At 42.1% G+C, this 21,924-nt stretch overlaps 1 protein-coding gene across 1 annotated transcript in view; it reads right to left on the reverse strand.

Moving 5' to 3' along the window:
• LOC106091488 (uncharacterized) overlaps nucleotides 1-21,924 on the reverse strand; it is a 297,696-nt gene that overhangs the window by 20,052 nt on the left and 255,720 nt on the right. Inside the window, exon 4 of the mRNA XM_059369614.1 lies at nucleotides 12,126-13,312. Coding sequence (XP_059225597.1) covers nucleotides 12,126-13,312 — 1,187 coding nt within the window. The remainder of the gene's footprint in view (nucleotides 1-12,125; nucleotides 13,313-21,924) is intronic.

Raw genomic sequence — 21,924 nt, forward strand, 5'->3', positions numbered from 1 at the left:
GATGGTCACGCCAGGATTCAAACCCAGGCCTTTCAGCGTCATAGGCGGACATGCTAACCTCTGCGATGCGGTGGCCTCAGGAGGATGTGCCTGCACCCAAACCATCAGTTTGATGTTTAATTCATTGGTAGAATTTCTGGACTTCATTCTGACTCCTGCACATCTCAATTTCGCTCACACACACGTCTTTTCATTTCCTTTTTATACCCTCCACCATAAGATGGGGGGTATACTAATTTCGTCATTCTGTTTGTAACTACTCGAAATATTCGTCTGAGACCGCATAAAGTATATATATTCTTGATCGTCGCGACATTTAATGTCGATCTATCCATGTCTGTCCGTCCGTCCGTCTGTCTGTCGAAAGCACGCTAACTTCCGAAGGAATAAAGCTACCCGCTTGAAATTTTGCACAAATACTTCTTATTAGTGTAGATCGGTTGGTATTGCAAACGGGCCATATCGGTTCATGTTTTGCTATAGCTGCCATATAAACCGATCTTGGGTCTTGACTTCTTGATCCTCTAGAGGGCGCAATTCTTATCCGATTGGAATGGAATTTTGCACGACGTGTTTTGTTACGATACCCAACAACTGTGCCACGTATGGTTCAAATCGGTCTAAAACCTGATATAGCTGCCATATAAACCGATTTTGGGTCTTGACTTCTTGAGCCTCTAGAGGGCACAATTCTTATCCGATTTTAATGAATTTTTGCACGAAGTATTTCGTTATGACATCCAACAACTGTGCCAAGTATGGTTCAAATCGGTCCATAACCTGATATAGCTGTCATATAAGCAGATCTGGGACTTGACTTCTTGAGCTTCTAGAGGGCGCCATTCCTATCCGATTTGGCTGAAATTTTGCATGACGTATTTTATTTTTACTTTCAACATTTGTGTCAAATAACGTTAAAATCGGTCCATAACCTGATATAGCTACCATATATGCCGATCTGGGATCTTGACTTCTTGATCCCTAGAGGTCGCAATTATTATCCGAAATGCCTGAAATTTAGTACGACGGATCCTCTCATGACCATCAACAAACGTGTTTATTATGGTCTGAATCGGTCTATAGCCCGATACAGATCCCATATAAATCGTTCTCTCTATTTTACTTCGTGAGCCCCAATGTGCGCAATTCTTATGCGAATTGGCTGAAATTTTACACAGGTCTCCAACATATAATTTAATTGTGGTCCGAACCGGACACTATCTTGATATCGCTGTATTAGCAGAGCAAATCTTTTCTTATATCCTTTTTTGCCTAAGAAGAGATGCCGGGAAAAGAACTCGACAAATGCGATCCAGGGTATATAAGATTCGGCCCGGCCGAACTTAGCACGCTTTTACTTGTTCTTTCTGCGGAATAGACATTTCTCCTCTCTCCTTTTCTTCCGATACTTCTCCTTCATCTGGCGCGTTGCTACTGGGTTGCTCTATACGCCGCATTCTTGGATTCAGTAGCATCTCAACACTCTTGGTCGTACCAAGGGTGTCTTGGGGGAGGCTTCCGGAGCCACTCGTAAAATTAAAATTAAGTCAGTAATTCCGTGCTACATTCCAAATCCCCAATTGTTTGCCATACCAACCCTCGAACAAGTTAGTGTACCCTATACAAACATTGCAACAGTATTATGTGCGTTTACTTTGTAATGTGACACTAAAGAAGATTTCGATCGAAATCTTAACAAATGATGTAAGCTTAAAACTTTTATACGATTGACCCACCACACAGGGCTTAGAAGAATTTTGCCCAGATAACCTGTGCCCTGTGTGGTGGGCTTAATCGAATCCGGAAAAAACGCAAACCCTACGGCATTGACTTAATTTCCGATTCATATCTCCTTTATTGTCACATTGCAAAACCCACATTAGACTGTTGCAATGATGGTATAGGGTATACTAACTTGTTTGAGTTTTAACAGCATATTCTTCTTCACAACTTTGGTGAATTAAGTAAAACCTCATTACAGTTTGCATATTTTGCTCTAGCTGTATGTATGTCACTCTGAGGAATATGACACCACAAAGAGCATGGAGGGTGCGAATATGCGTCCGCGCTTGATATTACACAGCGTGATAAGAAAAGCTGCACATCTGAGGTTTCTTGGTACATTGTTTGCCACACGCTGGACACCACAAAGAAATCAACAGTGGTCCGTGGTTTTGGTCCTTGAAGTTATTGTCTGAAAAGTTCTGCCTGAGATAAAAGATGATCCACGGGCATGTCGTAAAGTTTTATTAAAGCACCAGCCAAATAAAAAAGAAAAACGTTAGCACACAAATAAGAAGGTCAAAGAAATGCTAAAATTGTTGCGAAAGCATTTCAAGTTCACTGCCAACAATAAAACTTTGTTGAGCTAAGATTATTTAATGAGAAATTTCACATATAAATGTTAAACAACAAAACGCTTAAATTAGCATAACTTAAGTAAAAGACTATTTGCGCAAAAAGTTTGAAGCTTTTGTTAAATGGGATGATAGAATCGGGATTTTTAAATAAGGAATTCGCATTTTTTTAATAAAACTTTAACCATAAACTTTACTTTCGCCTTGAAGTACAATCAACACATTTACGAATGAAACTCGAATTCGTTTATATGGTCAACGCTGGCACGTTTGCAACTGTCAATACGTTGTACCCAATTTTCGATGACTCGGCCACACATTTCAGCCGAAACGGTCGCTATTTCCCATTCAATGTTGGGCTTGAACTCTTCCGATGTCGTCCGCTTATGGGCATAAACCAATGACTGGACGTAGCCGCAAAGAAAATAGTCTAGAGGCGTCAAATTGCACGAACGAGGCAACTGGGCCATTTCGTGAGATAAAACGCTCATCAAACTTGCTCTTCAATAAATCGACAGGCGTTTCAATCTTCCTATTATCAGTGAGCATGGTGCGGTACCGCTGTCCGTTCACTGTAATGTGACGACTGGCGTCGTCAACGGAGAAGTATGGCCCAATGATGCCGCCGGCATGCAAACCCCATCTAGCAGATATTAGTATTATTATTTATATCAGGTTTTAGACCGATTTGGGCCTGTAAGGGCTCAAGAAGTCAAACCGGGAGTTCGTTTTATATGGGAGCTATATCAGGTTATACACCGATTTGGACCGTACTTGGCACAGTTGTTGAAAGTCATTACAGAACACTACATGCTCAATTTCAGTCAAAGCGGACAAAAATTGGAGCTTTTGAAGGCTCAAGAAGTCATATCGGGAGATCGGTTTGTATGGGAGCTACATTACTTTATAGACCGACTAGCTGCACCGGGCCCGCTCCGCTGCGCCTTCTGTCACTCTCTTATTTTATTTGAGTCCCAAACTGGCACGGTCAGGAAATAAGTCGTGTTTTGGGGAGCTGGTACGGCCTTTCCGATATTTCGCCCCAATGTGGATAACATTTTCGTTCTCTACTTCCAAATACCTTTCATGTGGGCCTTATATTGCTGTGGTCTGTAAATATATTCGGTATGGAGAAATTTTTGCGGGTAAGGTGGGCGTCCATATATCAGATTCGTGCTCTACACTCAAATACCTTTCATTTGTGCTCCATATTTTCATCATTGGTTTGTATTTCCATTTAGCGGATACCAAAGGATACCAAATTTTTTTTTTTGAGTTATTCTAAACAAACTAAATTTCGCTCCAATCGCCCCACCCATCTCCGAGATCTAGAGTTTTTGTAAATAAGGTAAGAGGGGAGTCCGCCCATTTTAGTTTGGATGTTAAATCTATTTCATTCTCTTGGTTTTGGTGGTGGATTGGAGTAGCCAATCCTTTAACTCCGAAAGTGGATATCAGATACATACTCTACTCCCAATATCCACATTTGAGCTACATATTGCTATAATCGTTATATATGTGTGGTTTAGGGGGAGTTTAGGTGAGGCGTCCCTGAAACACTTGACCATAAAACAGATATCAAATTTGAGCCCCTTATTGTGGTAATCCACAAATATGTCCACTTGAGAAGTTTTGTAGGGTAGGGCGGCCACCCACGCACTTGGCCCTGAAAATAATATCAGCATCGTGCTCTGTTCTCAAATTTCTTCTATTTGAGCCCCAATAGCCAAACACTTTTTCTCAAAATTAGATATCAAACCTATTATTTGAGCCTCTTATAGCCATAGTAGGCAAGCATGGCCGGTTTGAAGGGAGTTTAGGGGGCGGACCCTGAAATAATATCTGCATCGCGCTAGAGCACGATTTTGTTTGGTCCTATAATGTCAAGCATTTTGAATCAAGATATTAGGGGCAACGGGTCTCGTTCAGATCCACATAAATAAATTTTTTGTTTGTTTTGGACGGTGAACATTCATGCCCGTTTATGGGGTTTTGGGGTTAGGGAGGCCTCGTACACCCTTTGGACCAAATTCTTATAACAGATGTGCACTCAACTTCCAAACATCTTTCATCTGATATCCACATTGTCCCAATTGGTAAATAAGGGCTGCTGGGGGATTTTGTAGGTGGGGAGGCGCCTCAAATAGCAAGGAATACATTTTTATATCAGATTCTTACTCAACTTTTAAATACCTTTTATTCGATACCCATATTGCCCACAGTGGTAAAGGAGTCCTGTTGAGGGGTTTTTTGAGGGTGGGGACCCCCCGAGCACTTAAGGCGACATTTGTATACCAAGTTGGTACTCTACTCTTTTTAAATACCTTTCATTTGATACCCATATTGTCCCAATCGGTAAACATGTCCGTCCAGGTGTGTTTTGGGATGGGGCGTCCCCCAGGTTTTGGACCCAAAAATTTTATACCTTTTTCGTGTTTTTGGGGTACCGTAAGGTGGCATACAAAATTTCCCTTAAAACGGTACACCCATCTCCGAGATCTGGCGTTTTTGAAAAATGGTGTGTGGGGGAGGGTCCGCCCGTTAAATCGGGAGATCGCGAAATCGGTGTATATGGGAGCTACATCATCATCTCAAGAAGTCAACTCGGAAGATCGATTTATATGGGAGCTACATCAGGTTTTAGACCGATTCTGACCGTATTTGGCACAGTTGTTGAAAGTCGTAACAGAACACCGCGTGCAACGGCTGAACGCGTTATAGGCTTTCGTATCCTGGCGAAAGCATCAGACAATGCGGTGTTTATCCTCGCTTAATGTTGGCGATATTTGCGAGGTACATGCCAGGCATGGTCATTTAAAAAATCTTCTCCAAAGAGGTGTCGCGCTCCAGGACGCCGTTCGGACGCGGCTATAAAAAAAGGTTCCTTATCATTGAGTTTAAACTTGAATCGGAAAGCACTCATTGATGTCTGAGAATTTGCCCCTTCTAGGTTCCTGGTGGTAATGTTCTCATAAGGGGAGCGATGCCACCAGACATTTAGACTTAAATATGGATATAATATGCGTTCTTTAATCTTTATAGAAATGGCCGCTGGGTACGTGGACCCACATTTTAATACGATATTCGTTTTCTGGTCTCCGAAACCTTTTATTTTAGACCCTTATTGTGGCCATCGGACCACTTTCGCATATGGTTGGCGTTTTTGGGGTAAGGGGAAGGGTTTGTCTCCACTCGATATCTAAAAATTAAATAGCCTATGTTGTCTTCCAGACAAACGTACACAATCTATGAAAATTTTAAGAAAATCGGTACAGCCAAGTATCATATATAGTCATAATGGGTCTAATGACGTTTTTGAGGAATGGCATGACCCCCTATACTTCGATCTAATTTTGTGTGTCAGTTTCGAAATCTACTCCCGAATACCTTTCTTTTAAGCCCCATATTGAAATGAACGTTCAATATGTCTGTTTGGGGAAGTTTTGGGGCTGGGGCGGCCCGATGGGTACTTTGACTCAAATTTTCGTTTTCTACTCTCCAATACCTATCATTTGATACCTATATTGTCTCGATCGGTCCACTTTTGTTTTTGGGTTGTGTTTTTGTCATAAGGGGGAGGGTCCGTCCCCCATGCGATACCGAAAAATTATATAGGTTATGTTTCCTTCCAGACCAACTTACACAAAATGCGAACATTTCGAGTTTTTGTATAGACTCAAAAACGCAACAAACAAACACAAATTGAATTTTATATTTAGAGAGGACAGGGTCCTAAATCAATATTTCAAGGTGTTTCGGTATGACTAGACTAGTATACCCCCATCCTATGGTGGTGGGTATAAAAACCCTTACATTTGGTCTTAGTTTAGGACTTTCAACATTCATGTAACATATGATTTATAGGCATTCATAGCTTGACTAAATTTTTCTTATGAAGCTGCTGCGTAAAAGAATAAATCACCCATAGACTTGCAATCACCCATAGACATGCACACAGCCTTTATGCTGCTGGTAATGTATGAAATATTCGACTCATTCGCATTTATTGCGCTTCTAATCGTTACACCTTTATTTGATATATTAACACTCGATGGCATTGGAATTTATCAATAAAATTTATTTCACCAACCACCTAGGGGTAAATAATAAAGTCTTTTTCTCGCATAGTGAATGTGACTTCAGCTCTCTCCATCGGTGGCCAGGTGAGTGTATTTGATTTCATAGGAGACCATTTGTTACTCTGCCCTTATAAATTGTAGACCTCAAATTTATTCATTAAATTGTTTTGTTTAGGCTTCGGGGGAAGGGCCTATGCCATGACATTGAAGGCTACAATTGGAGGGTGTAATAAACCCTACGAAACGTAAGCTTTTAGCCGAATGACCATTATTTGTTATGGCCAGGGGCTAATATGCGTTGATGAAGGTGATTTATGTAGAAAATAGGTGTGATTGATGTGACTTCATGTGGTGGGGGCTGCAGCAGGAGGTCCTTGATAAATAATAATAAAACATTTCCCATTTTTTTTTACGTGTGCTCTCGCTAAAGGGCTTAGCAAAAATTATGACTCTTTGGCTATCTGGAAAATTATGTTGCTGGTAAATTTTAGCAAATAGAAAATAAAAATTAATTTAAATAGAAAAAAATAAAAGCGTGCTGAGTTCGGCTGGGCCAAATTTTGGGAACCCACCACCATGGGTTCTGCTAAAAATTTCTACAAAATAATTTTAGTTGATGGGCATTATTTTATTCTATATAACAAACTCCTGTCAAACCACCAAAAATTAAAGCTTCAAACCACCAAAAATTAAAGCTTAAAGAAGGATGATCGGGAGACATAACAGTCATAACAGAAAAACGCATGCAAAATTTCAGCCAAATCGAACAAAAATTGCGGCTTGTTAGGGCTCAAGAAGTCAAATCTGGAGATCGGTTTATATGGGAGCTATATCAGGTTATAGACCGATTTGGACCGTACTTGGGGCAGTTGTTGGAAGTCATAACATAACACTACGTGCAAAATTTCGGCCAAATCCGACAAAAATTGTGGCTTGTAAGGGCTTAAGAAGGCATATCTGGAGATCGGTTTATATGGGAGCTATATAAGGTTATAGGCCGATTTGGACCGTACTTGGCGCAGTTGTTTAAAGCCATAGTTGAATCCTACGTGCAAAATTTCAGCCAAATCCGACAAAAAATGCGGCTTGTAAGGGCTCAAGAAGTCATATCTGGAGATCGGTTTATATAGGAGCTATATCAGGTTATAGACCGATTTGGACCGTACTTGGCGCAGTTGTTGGAAGTCATAACAGAACACAACTTGCAAAATTTCAGCCAAATCGAACAAAAATTGCGGCTTGTAGGGGCTCAAGAGGTCAAATCTGGAGATCGGTTTATATGGGAGCTATATCAGGTTATAAACCGATTCGAACGGTACTTGGTACAGTTATTGGAAGTCATAACGGAACACTACATGCAAAATGTCAGCCAAATCCGACCAAAATTGCGGCTTGTAAGGGCTCAAGAAGTCATATCTGGAGATCGCTTTATATGGGAGCTATATCAGGTTTTAGACCGATTTGGACCGTACTTGGCGCAGTTATTGAAAGTCATAACGGAACACCGCATGCAGAATTTCAGCCGAATCCGACAATAATTACAGTTTCTAAGGGGTCAAGAAAACAAATTGGGAGATCGGTTTATATGGGAGCTATATCTAAATCTGAACCGATATAGTCCATATCCGATCCCCAATGACCTACCTCAATACTAAGCATCTGTGAAAAGATATTGTTGTTGTAGGAGCAGTGTGTGGTACACTGAGGCGGCAGCCCTTGCCAATAAAGGAATTCATTGGGTCAATTCGGTACATACAACTGGCTGCCATGGGATTGCCATTAAAGATATTGAATACCCCATGCGGATTTATTGCTAGGCATTTTTGATCACTATCCATCAAATGAAGATTTGGCAACCCATAATAAGCGCATTTACTAACCAATTTAGCTGAAATTCAGAACAATGGGTTTTATTAGGTCCGCTAATATCTGAACCAAAAAAGGGTCAAGGTCGAAACATGGTGGGATATAGCTGTCATATACACCGATCTGCCGGTTTTGGCTCTTAGGCCTATAACTGGCGCATTTTTTTACCCGAATTCGCTGAAATTAAGAACTGTGAGTTGTATCAAGACTTCCAACATCTGTTCTGAATATGGTCCAGATAGGGCTTTAACAGGAAATAGCTGCCACAGAGACTGATCTTTAGCTAGAAGGTCTAAAGACCATTTTGTTGAAATTAGAAGAAGTGAGTTGCACTAAAGGCCTCGAAATCCGACCTGAATATGGTGTATATCGGACCGTATTTGCATATTTTGAGTCTTAAACCTATAACAGAGGCATTTTTTACCCGATTTCGTTGAAATTTGGTATAGTGAGTTTAATAAGGCCCGTCGATTTTCGAACAAAAACGGTCCAGAGAGAAACGTATTTAGATATAGCTGCCATATAGACCGATCTGCCGATTTTGGGTCTTAAGCCTATAACAAGCTCCTTTAAAACCCACTTTCGTTGAAATTCAGAACAATGAGTTTTATTGCAAATTGAAAATTTTGCCCATGAACATTCCACAAAGGAACAGGGGCAAAAACTTCAGGGGAACAGGGGCAAAAACTTCAGGGAACAGGAACATCTGTTCCGAATATCGTCCAGGTCGGGCTATATTTAGATATTGCTGCCATAGAGACCGATCTTCAACTTTAAGGTCTAAAGGTCTATACTTTGTCTGTTCCTCCTTGTCTTTTGTCGTCCAGCCATCTGTCCGTCTGTTGTAATCAAGTTACAGCCTTCAAAAATTTAGATGTTCAGCTTAAATTTGGCACTCAGGCTATGTTCTTAAACGGGCCAAACCGGACCATGTTTGGATAAAGCTGCCATATAGACCGATCTGCCGGCAAAGGGTCTGGAACCCATAAAAGCTGCATTTATTATCCGATTTCGCTGAAAGTTGAAACAGCGAGTTGTTTTAAGCCTCCCGTCATCCGACCAAAGTATGGTTTGGATCGGACTATATTAAGATATAGCTGTCATATAGACCGATCTGCAGATTTGATTTCTTGAGCCTCAGGAAGCCGCAATTTTTGTCCTATTTGGCTGAAATTGAGCACGCAGTGCTTTTTCCATGACTTTCAACAACTGTGTCCAGTTGTCCAAATCGGTCTATAACCTGATAATGCTCCCATAAGAACCAATCTCTCGATTTGACTCCTAGAGTCCTTACAAGACCCAATTTTAGTCTGATTTGGCTGAAATTATGCGGACGACGTCGTGCTGCTGGTCCGAGGCAAGTTTCTGTCAATGATCAGCGAGATCATGGAAGGTCCACTGAGGAAGTTGTCGCGATGGGCTACCAGAAATGGGTTAAGGACCAACCCAGGGAAGACATAGCTGGTGCTCTTTATGCGTAGATATAAGGTACCGGAGTTCAGACTCCTGCCCTTGGACGGGGTCACCCCGCGGCTGTCCATGGAGACGATGTACCTGGGCATAGTGCTCGATTCGAAACTGTCCTGGAGAGGAACACCGAGGAAAGAAGCCGCGAGGCACTGTGCGCTTTTTACTCCTGCAGGAGGATGTTCTTTAGGAAGTGGATGATTAATTGGACGTATACGGCCATCGTAAGACCAGTACTGGCTGATGGAGCATTTGCTATGGTGGAATGCCGTGGGAAAGATGACGCATGCGAGGGAGAAGGTCCAGAGACTGGCCTGCGTCGCGATGACAAGGGCACTGAGATTGGCACCGCAGGCTGGCCTGGAGGCGATGCTGGATATGCAGCTCATTGAGGCCTATATTCGGAACTGCGCCGCTAGGGTCGGGCTTAGGCTGAGAGAGCTCGGCATGCTGAAGAAGGATGGTTGCGGCTACAGTTCGATTCTGGGTGTTATGGATACGAACGGTAGACTAAGAAGGATCTCCGACCACCTGGCACCAGTGCCGACTGGAGTGAGGGCATTTGCGATTCGATTTCCTGAGAGGGACGAATGGAGGGCGAATGCTGTACTCGAGGAGGATGAGACCTCGAACTACACATATGGGCCCAAGATGGAGTCAGGGACTGGATTAGTATGTCTCTGAGACCGGGGGAGTCTACGCTATTTCAGGCAGAGGTCTGTGCCATTGCAGTGGCCGCAAGAGAAATTCTGGTAAGGAGCTTACCGCCCTCGAAACTCAGAATTTTTGTGAACGGTAAGGCGGCGCTTAAGGCCTTAGTATCAAGGTCGAGATGCGTGGCGGATTGTTTGGAATGCCTGGATAGGCTCCGGGCCCACGATGTGACGCTGACATGGGTTCCTGGGCATGAGGGGATACCAGGACATTAGAGGGCAGACGAGTGCGTCTGGAGGGGTTCGTCTGCACCGGTTGGATCAGTCATCGGTCTTGCCTACGTGCCAGACCATATAAACCGATCTCCCAATTGTACTTCTTGAGCTCCTAGAATGCATATTTCTTAACCAATTTAATTATAAGTTTGCATAATGACTTCTATAACTTCCAATATACGGGCGAATTATGGTCGGAAGCGGTCCATAACCTGCTATACCTCATATAAACCAAACTCCCGATTTATCTCTTGAGTTCCCAGAGGGCGCAATTCTTATCCAATTTGTTTAAAATTTCTCAAAATTTCGGACCCTCCCCCTTAACCTAATTTTCAGAAACGCCAGATTGATGGTGCGACTAAGCGAAATTTTGTGTGCTCTCTTAAAGTAATCTAAAAATAAAAATTTTGTATCCAAATTTCGGATGGGGTACCTAAGGGGGCAACCCCACCCCCAAAACCTACCAAATATGTATATAGACCAATCATGACAATATGGGACTCTAATGAAAGGTCTTTAAGAGTAGAAAACGTATCTGCTATCCAATTGTCGGGGTAAGTGTTTGGGGGACCACCCCAACCCCCAAAACACCCCCAAATCGGAAGTTTTTTCCGACCCTGGCAATATGGGACTCAAATGAGAGATATTTGCGAGTAGAATACGACTTTGGTAGCCAAACGTGGAAGTATTCCGCAAAACACCTCCAAACAGGACTTATTTACTGGGGCTCAAATAAAAGGTATTTAAATGTAGAATACAACCCCCAAAGAGGACAAATTTGCTACAATTGAAATATGGGGCTCAAGTGACAGGTCTTTGGGAGTAAAGCACGAATCTGATATCAATATTCCCCGACCCCATAACCGACGTATTTGGTGACCATTCTAAATATGGCTCTGAAATTAGAAGTATTTTAGAGTAGAACACGAATCTGATATATATTTTCCTCTGTCTCAAAACAGGATAATTTATTACCATATAAAGTAAATGAAGGCGCAGGGGAGCGGGCCCGGTTTAGCCAGTGGTATATAAGACTCGGCACGGCTGAACTTTGCACTCTTTTACTTGTGCTGGATTTAAAGTTTAACTTTTCTAGGCGCATTTGAGCTTACCGTGTCCGGTCCACCCTAGTGCAGTTGCTACAATGCTTGTTCGATACATTTCCTTTGAACGGCTAGCATATGGTTATGACATATTATGTTTACCCTTAACATGAACATGTCCTTTCTATTCATTTTACTTTGCCTTTTTTTTTATTACCTTCAAATGGGATTTGTTGCTCAACTAGCCTTTCAATGCTTTAATCCTTCTCTTTATAATTACAAAATAAAAACCTAGCACCAATTGGGCTGCTGGTGTATCCTACTGCAAATGTAGATATCCTGCATATGTCAGCAGGAATGGGCGTTAAGAGTTGCAATACTTACTCAATTTCAAATAGCACTGCATGTAGAAGGGATCTCCCAATATGGTATTGAGCAGACCCAGTATACCCTGAGGAAACTCGGTAATTAGAAAAAGCAATAACACGGCCAACAGCATGCGAGTCGTTCTGTCCGTTTGCTTTTCCTTCTCCAATGTTTTGCTGTTTTTACGCTGCTTCTGAGGTGGCGTCTCAGTCTCCTTGCCCGCCTTGCCATTGATGGTGGGCTTTAGGCCTTTGGCAGCATTACTGGTGAGCATTTTGCGTCGCCGTTTGGCCTCCAGCAAGGCCATTATCAGACGTATCGAGAGGATGGTCAGAGCAATGCAAGGTATCAATTTAATGACCACACTGTAGATGAGGAACGTGGTGTACTGCAGTGTTTTGTTGTGCAATGCCAGCTCACTGTGATACAATCGATAGGTGATGACAGTGCGAGTGACCTCAGCGGTTGCAGTGGTGATGGCCACATCAGATACAGCAGTTGGAGGATAGGCAGTCGTGTAGATGTTGGCATTCGTATAGGTGGAATTCACTGCCATTGTTAGCAGCATTATTTCATTGGCAGTTGCATTTTGCAACGAGCTTTGCGGGTAATTAGTGTCATTGGCCGATACCGCTTCCTCTGAAGTCAACGATGCTGCTGCCCTGTCCATGTGCTGATAATCAATCACATATTGAGTGAGGGGTTCAATGGTCACCCTGCCATCGGCATGTATTGTATCCCGAAACTCTGCTATGGAGGTCACCAGGTACATGGAGGGCGAAACCACCAGCACACAGACCACATATGCCGATGTAATCGTAATAATGGTAGTTCGCATGTCACACCACTGGCGATTCTTCTGCGGATAGCCCACTGCTATGTAGCGCCACACTGCCAATGTCACTGTCAGCCAAATGGATATGGTGTGCAGCACTTGGCCAAATATCGAGTGGAATTTGATAAAGCAGGCCCAGGAATAGCTGAGTTTCTGCTCCAGCGTCAGATGATCCACTAGTATGTAGTCGTGTATTGTATAGGGTATGTACTCGAGCATAACGGCCAAATCTGCCACAGCAAGTCCAGTTAGAATGGCATTTGTGGGCGAACGCATTTCCCGGCGTGACAGTACAATGATGTTCAGAGTATTGGCTATGGTTCCCAAAATGCAAACAATCAAAGAAATATAGCCATGTACATTCTTGTAACTGAAAATACAAAGAAGCATAGCAAAGAAGAAATATTATACTGGCAGCGCAAACATGCAACGACTTAGGTTAAGCTCTGTGACAGCTGAGTTGATTTATGTGCATAAAACTCAAATAATAAACCGCTCATAGCAGCTCATAGCAGATAAGTAATGGCAAAATCAAATAAGAACTTTCATGTTTAAGATCAGCCATGAGAAGTTTATGTTAGGTAAACGAGCACTCCTACTGTGTGTTTGGGTATTGAGATTTTATAGCTGGGGTTGAAATTTTAAATTATTTTTTAAACACCAAATTTCGAGATTTCTTTCTGTAATTGATCATCCAATGGCAATTAGAACCTTCTCTGATAGAAACAAACAAACTAAGGCAGCTGTAAGGAAAACACTTCCGACTTTTGAAGCTAGGTAAAAATATGGTCTCCACACCTGATAAATGCTATTTCCCCATTGCCAACATTCCATTAAGGAAAAGCAGAGAAACTTCTCCTATATCATTAAGTGTTGCCCGATGAAATGTTAAGCTCAACGATAGATTGAAACAAGCATTAACCCCATTAAGTTCTTTCGGGCCTAACTTTGGATACCCTCCACCTGGGATATTAGAGTGTCCCACGGAACAAAAACTTTTTTATACCCACCACCATAGAATGGGAGGTATACTAACCTAGTCATTCTGTTTGTAACACCTCGAAATATTGATCTGAGACCCTATAAAGAAATTAGTATTCTTGATCGTCTTGACAATCTAATTCGATCTAGCCATGTCTGTCCGTCCGTTTGTGAAAATCACGATAGCAGTCGAACGTATAAAAGTATCCGCTCGTTGGGGATTGCAAATGGGCTATATCGGTTCAAATAAGATAAAGATCGGTTCGGTTAGATAAAGATCTCCCTTTTTGACTGCGAGAGCCCTTACAAGCTGCAGTTTTTGTCAGATTTGGCCAAATTTTTGCACGAAGTGTTCGGTTATGACCTCCAATAACTGTGCCAAGTACGGTTCAAATCAGTCTTTAACCTGATATTGATCTTATATAAGCCGATCTCCTGATTTGGTATTTTTAGCCCCTAGAAGCCGCAATTGTTATCCGATTGGGGTGAAATGTTTCACGAGGTGTTCTGTTACGACCTCCAAGAACTGTGCTAATTACGGGCCAAATCGGTCTATAACCTGGTCAAGCTCCTATATAAACCGAATTCCCGATTAGATTTCTTGAGCCCCTAGAAGCCGTAATTGTTATCCCATTTCGCTGTAATTATACCCCACACCACTGCTGTGGTACAGGGTATTATTTATAATTTGTGAATTAGTTTGTAGCACCCAAAAGGAAGAGAGATAGACCCATTGATAAGTATGCCGGTCGACTCAAAATCACTTTCTGATTCGATTAAGCTGTCTGTCTGAATGAATTTTATAGAAATCGGTTTGGAAATCTATATCCAAATAGCTGTCATACAGGGTGGCTGATGAATATTGCTACAATGATGAATATTGCTACATTTTTTTTTCGGTGTATGGAATACATTTTTCTTTTATTCATGTTAAATTAAATTATTAAATTAATTATTAAATTATTATTAATTAAATTAATTAATTAATTAATTAAATTAATTATTAAATTATTATTATTAAATAGAAAAAAAGTTATTACATTTTTTTTTGGTAGCGGCTTTCATCAGCCACCCTGCATATGTATATCACCCGATTTTAGCTTCTAGAGTCACAGCAAGCGCATTTATTGACCCATATTGCCAAAAATTTTGCAAAAGCTTTCCTCGACGACTACCACAGTATCCGAGAAGTTTGTTTGAAATCGGTTTAGATATAGCTGTCATATAGGTATATCGCCGATCGATTTTCGATTTTCACCCTAAGAGCCACTGCAGGCGCATTGTTTGACCAATCTTGCCAAAATTGACTACCACATTATCTGAGAAGTTTGCTCGAAATCGGTCCAGAATTAGATGTAGCTAACAAATATATGTTCGTCAGATTTTGGATAATTTACGATAATGTTGTCATTTGTCAACCGTAGTTATTACAATTTGAACATATTTGCCGCCGAGGTCCATCAAAATTGGTTCAGAATTGGATATAGGTCCCACATGTACTTACAGGGTAGGTGTAGGGTATTATACAGTCGCCACCGCCCGACTTTTGCCCTTCCTTACTGGTTTTTTTTAATGACTTCCAAATCTGTGCCAAGTACGGTTCGAATCTGTCTTTAAACTGATATAGGTTAGGTAGGTTAGGTTTAAGTGGCAGTCTACCATCAGACTCACTTAGACGTTTTCGTCCATTGTGATACCACAGGAACGGAAGGAGGAAGATGCCTTCTAGTTCCTGCCGTTAAGCCCAATAACTTGCCTATATTCACTACCGCTAAGTCAGACAGGTTCTTAGGAAATGAGAACCTAAAGTGGAACTCCTTCTGACTGCCAGTGCGGGACACACACAGCAGATGTATTATAGTCTCTTCTTCTTCGATGTCCTCACAGCTTCTGCAAAAGTCGTTGCTGGCTACATTCAGTCTGTCAGCATGTTTTCCGATTAGACAGTGACCTGTCATGACGGACACAATGACTTACTTTACTTTAATTGGCTATGACAGAACACTTGTTCCACTAGCCGAACGTAGAAAAGCGTTCCAGGCGCCTCGATCTTCTGCGCTCATTCTAAAATCTCTGACACCAAGTTTCGAGGTGTCTCCCACAACTTGATCTTTCCATCGGGCTTTTGGTCTTCCCACTTTTTATTATACCACCGTGTTTTCTTTCAAAAGACTTCTTTGTTGGAGCTGCTTCATCCATTCTGACAACATGATCTAGCCAACCCAGCCGTTGCATTTTGATGCGTGTAACTAAGCTATTGTCGTCATACAGCTCGTGGTATATAAGTCGGTCCATAACTGGTCCATATATTTTATACGAAAAATCTTTCTCTCAAATACTCCAAGCACTGCCTCATCTGCTTTCACAAGTACCCATGCTTCAGAACCATATAACAGCACGGGTAGTATCAGTGTCTTGTATAGTGTAATCTTCGTCTGTCGAGAAGTGGTCTTGTTTCTAAACTGCTTACTTAGTCCAAAGTAGCATCTGTTTGCCAGTATCATTCATCACTTAATCTCAAAACTGGTGTCATTTGTTTCGGTTACGGCGCCTAGGTAGATAAAGTTACTGACTGTCTCAAAGTTGTGGTTCGCAATTTTCTCCATTTTCTTTATCTGCTCGGTTGTACAAGCCATTTTGGGAGTTGAAACCATCCATTTCGTCTTATCTCCATTTACTGCCAGACCCATTTTCACAGACTCTCTTTCGATTCTTTCAAAGGCTGCAGTTACTACTTCCGGCGACCGACCTATGATATCGATGTCGTCGGCATTGGCGAGTAGCATGTGTTCTCTTGTGATTAGTGTGCCATATCTATTCACATCTGCATCTCGTATAATCTTCTCCAGCAGGATATTAGAGAGATCACAGGATAGGCTGTCTCCTTGTCTAAAACCTCGTTTTGTATTAAATGGTCCGGAGAGATTCTTTCCTATTCTTACTGAGGAACGCGTAACAGCAAGTGTCATCCTGCAGAGTCTTTTTAATTTTGCAAGGATACCAAACTCAGACATGGCTTGAAATACCTTTGAACGTAAGGGAGTATCGAAAGAGGCTTTGTAGTCAACAAAGAGATGGTAGGTGTTGATTTGTCCATCTAGGGTCTTTACCCGGATTTGGCGCGGTGTGAATATCTGGTCTAGGGTGGACTTACCAGGTCTAAAGCCGCATTGATAGGACCCAATTATCTCATTGACTTTAGGTTTTAATCTTTCACACAATACGCTCGAGAGTATCTTGTATGCGATGGGGAGGAGACTTATTCCTTTGTAGTTGGCACATTTCGTCTTGTCTCCTTTCTTGTGTACCGGACATAGTATGCTGAGGTTCCAATTATCGGGTATGTGTTCTTCTAGCCAGATAAGCTGATGTATACGCCTTATCAGCGTGTCGCCTCCGGTCTTAAATAGTTCAGCGGGTAACCCGTCGGCTGCTGCTGCCTTGTTGTTCTTAAGTCGGGTCACTGCTACTTGGACCTCATTCTGACTAGGAGGTAAACATTCTATACCATCATCAGGGATAAGTTATGCGGTATACTCTTCCCCGCCATCGTCGAACACTAGCAGTTGGGTAAAATGTTCTTTCCATATCCTCAGCATGTTACCTGTGTCAGTTACCAGATTTCATTCTTTGTCTCTGCAGAAGGATGTGCCTTCACCCAAGCCATCGGTTTGATGTTTAATTCTTTGGTAGAATTTCCGGACTTCATTCTGACTCCGGTACATCTCAATTCGCTCACACTCACGTCTTTTTCCATTTCCATTTCCTTTTTCTTTCTGCGGAATAGACGTTTCTCCTCTCTCCTTTTCTTCCGATACCTCTCCTTCATCTGGCGTGCTGCTACTGATTGCAGGGTTGCTCTGCCTTATTCTTGGCTTCAGTAATATCTCGACACTGTTGGTCGTACCATGGGGTTCTTGGAGGAGGCTTCCGGTACGGACACAATGACGGATACGCCTTTTCTAGAAAATGACAGCAAAGCGGTATACCTCTTAAAGTCTAGATTAGGCCACATAGTTTTGGAATACTCACAGCCCCCTCCTTGTGACCATCTATCATTCGTTGTCCGTCGGGCCTGGTCCTGAAAACTTAGTTTACATGTCGCTAGAGGCATACTGACAGATTGCAGTATCACTGGAAGGTGTAAGGTAGTTCCTGGTCTCGCAAGATCGTCCGATTTACAATTCCCTGGGATATATCTGCGGCTCGGCACCCAGAAAAGGTGAAGTTTGGACTGTTCTGCCATCTCGTTGCGAGATCTGCGACAGTCGAGGGCGATTTTTGTGTTCAGAAATACATTCTCCTGGGATTTAATGGCTGCCTGGCTGTCTGAGAAGATATTTATGCCAATCGTCATAATGACATTATATCGTAGCCATTCCATCACTTCCTTGATTGCAAGGATCTCTGCTTGATACACACTGTAGTGGTCGGGTGACCTTTCCGATATGACCAGTTCTGTATCTTTAGAGTACAACCCAAAACCCACCTGCTCGTTTAGTTTGGAACCATCTGTATAGAAGTCTATGTAACTTCTGTTACCAGGGATATCGTTGTTCCAATAGGATCTATCAGGAATAGTAGTACAGTAATTTTTCTCAAAAAGCGGCTCAGGCAGGGTGTAATCCACACTGCCAGGAATATCGGACATTGTATCAAGGGTAACACAGTGTCCGTAGGCGCCACATGACCAATGAGAAAGCTCCCTTTACCTCACGGCAGAGGTCGCTGCATTTTGTCTAGCCATAATGTCCAGAGGCATAAGATGTAGCATTAAATTCAGTGCATCAGATGGCGTCGTCCTCAGTGCGGCTGTGATGTACAAACAAGCCGTCCTTTGGATTCGGTTAAATATTGAGCAGTAGGTGGACTTTTGAAGCGCCGTCCTCCAGACCATAACACCATATAGCAACTGCATACCCATTGCATGACACGCGATCTAAGCCCCCAACTTTTGCCCATGGCTCTCTAGCAGGGGTATAGGGCAAGAGTTGCCTTTCTTGCCCTTTCCAAAATGTTGCATTTGAATTTCAAAATTAGTGGCCAGCAAAACACCCAGGTATTTTGCGCTTTCTGTAAATGGAACTTTCTCTCCTCCCAAGGAGACAGGTTCCGCCGTAGGCAACTTGTATCTCTTACTGAAACGGACATGACTAAATCGACTTAGAATGTCAAAGCGATCAAGCATATATATAGACTTTGTGAGCCCTTACAAGCCGCAAGGCAAAAAGGAAAACGGATAATATTTGCCATGCTATCAAATCTGTATCAGGTAATGGACCGATAAGGGCCATACTTGGCTTGGATGTTGGAGAGCATAGACATTTCAGCCAAATCGGATAAGAATTGGGCCCTTTGGGGGCTCAAGGATCTGGTAAATCCACCATAGACGAGATATTTACACTGCGCCAATTCCTGGAAAGACCCGCGGAGGACAAATCGACATCTACTATATTTTCGTAGACTACAAAGCCGCATTCGACAGCCCTTTATGTTCAAAGGTATTTCAAGCTATGACTGAGTTTGGTATTTCTGCAAAAAAGGACTTTGCAAAGTGAATTTCCGAAAATAGAGATAAGACAAAGTGGAAAATATCAACTTCCAACAAGACTTGTAAATCCGAGCAGATAAAGAAAATGCAGAAAGTTGGGAACAACAACCTTGAGATAGTCAGCAACTTTGCCTACTTCGGCACCGACGTAACGGAAACAAATGATACTAGTTTTGATATAAAACGTAGGGGGGGGGGGGGGACCCTCCCCCTTACACCAATTTTCAAAAACAACAGACCTCGGAGATGCGTGCTCCGATATAAACGAAATTTTGTATGCCACCTCATGGTACCCGGAAACACGAAATTGGTATAAAGTTTTGGGGTGGGTTACTAACCTGAGAGGGGTCGCCCCATCTCAAAACCCACCCGAACGGACATGTTTACCGATGGGGGCAATATGGGTATCAAATGAAGGTATTTAAGAGTAGAGTACGAACTTGGCATAAAAATGTCTCCCTTAGTGTCGGGCAGTCACCCACCCCCAAAAACACCACCCAACAGGACACTTTTACCACCTTTGGCAATATGTGTATCAAATAAGAGCTATATAAGAGTAGAGTATGTTCTTGGTATACAAATGTCACCTTTTGCGTCGTGGGAGTTGGTTCCCCCACTTTCGTGGCAAAGGGTTTGGCTACTCCAATCCACCTATAAAATCAAGAAAATGAAGTACATCTAACATCCAAACTTTAATGGGCGGACCCTCCCCTTACCCTATTTCCAAAAACGCCAAATCTTGAAAATGGGTGGGGCAATTTTAGGCGAAATTGATTTTGTTTATTATAATCCAAAAACAGAAATTTGGTATCCTTATTTAGGGTGGGATATCTGGGGAGGTGACACAGTTGGTTGTGTTAGTTCCTTCGACATCCTTAGTCAATTTGGCCCAGATCGGTCCAGATTTGAATTTAGCTGCCATATAGACCGGTCCTCCGATTTATGGTCTTAGGCCCATAAAAGCCACATTTATTATCCGATTTTGCTGAAAATTTGGGACAGTTAGTTGTATTAAGGCCTTCGACATTTTTCTGCAATGTAGCAGAGATCGGTTCAGATTTGGATATAGCTGTAATATAGACCGATCTCTCGATTTAAGGTTTTGGGCCCATAAAAGTCACATATATTATCCGATTTTGCTGAAAATTTGAGACAGTGAGTTGTGTTAGGCCCTTTCGACATCCTTCATCAATTTGGCCCAAATCGGTACAGATTTGGATATAGTTGCTATATAAACCGATAGTCCGATTTAGGGGTTTGAGCCCATAAAAGTCGCATTTATTGTCTGATGTCGCTAAAATTTGGGAAAGTAAGTTAAGTTAAGCCCCTTGACATTCTTCTGCATATGGCAAAGATCGGTCCAGATTTGGATATAGCTGCCACATAGACCGATCTCTCGATTTAAGGTTTTGGGCCCATAAAATCCACATTTATTATCCGGTTTTGCTGAAATTTAGGACAGTGAGTTAATTTAAGCCCCTTGACATACTTCTGCAATATGGCAAAGATCGGTAAAGATTTGGATATAGCTGCCATATAGACCAATTTATCGGTTTTAGGTTTCGGGGCCATAAAAGGCGCATTTATTGTCCGATGTCGCCGAAATTTGGGATCTTTCGATTTAAGGTTTTGGCCCCATAAAAGCCACATTTATTGTCTGATTTCGCCCAAATTTGGGACAGTGGGGACAATTTGGCCCAGATCGGTGCAAATTTGAGTATAGCTGCCATATAGACCGATCTCTCGATTTAAGGTTTTGGGCCCATAAAAGGCGCATTTATTGTCCGATTTTGCCCAAATTTGGAACAGTGAGTTGTGTTAGGCACTTCGACATCCATTATCAATTTGGCCCTGATCGGTTCAGATTTGGATATAGCTGCCATATAGACCGATCTCTCGATTTAAGGTTTTGGGCCCATAAAATCCACATTTATTATCCGGTTTTGCTGAAATTTAGGACAGTGAGTTAATTTAAGCCCCTTGACATACTTCTGCAATATGGCAAAGATCGGTAAAGATTTGGATATAGCTGCCATATAGACCAATTTATCGGTTTTAGGTTTCGGGGCCATAAAAGGCGCATTTATTGTCCGATGTCGCCGAAATTTGGGACAGTGAGTTGTGTTAGGCTCTTCGACCGCCTTCTTCAATTTGGCCCAGATCGATCCAAATTTGAATATAGCTGCCATATAGACCGATCTCTCGATTTAAGGTTTTGGACCCATAAAAGGCGCATTTATTGTCCAATGTCGCCGAAATTTGGGACAGTGAGTTGTGTTAGGCTCTTCGACGTCCTTCTTCAATTTGGACCAGATCGGTCCAGTTTTGGATATAGCTGCCATATAGACCGATATCTCGATTTAAAGTCTTGACTCGATAAAAAGCGCATTTATAATTCGATTGCACTGAAATTTGACACAGTGACTTATGTTAAGCTTTTCTACATCCGT

The sequence above is a fragment of the Stomoxys calcitrans genome, chromosome 1 (genome assembly GCF_963082655.1).
Source record: "Stomoxys calcitrans chromosome 1, idStoCalc2.1, whole genome shotgun sequence".
NCBI classification, from domain to species: Eukaryota; Metazoa; Arthropoda; class Insecta; order Diptera; family Muscidae; genus Stomoxys; species Stomoxys calcitrans.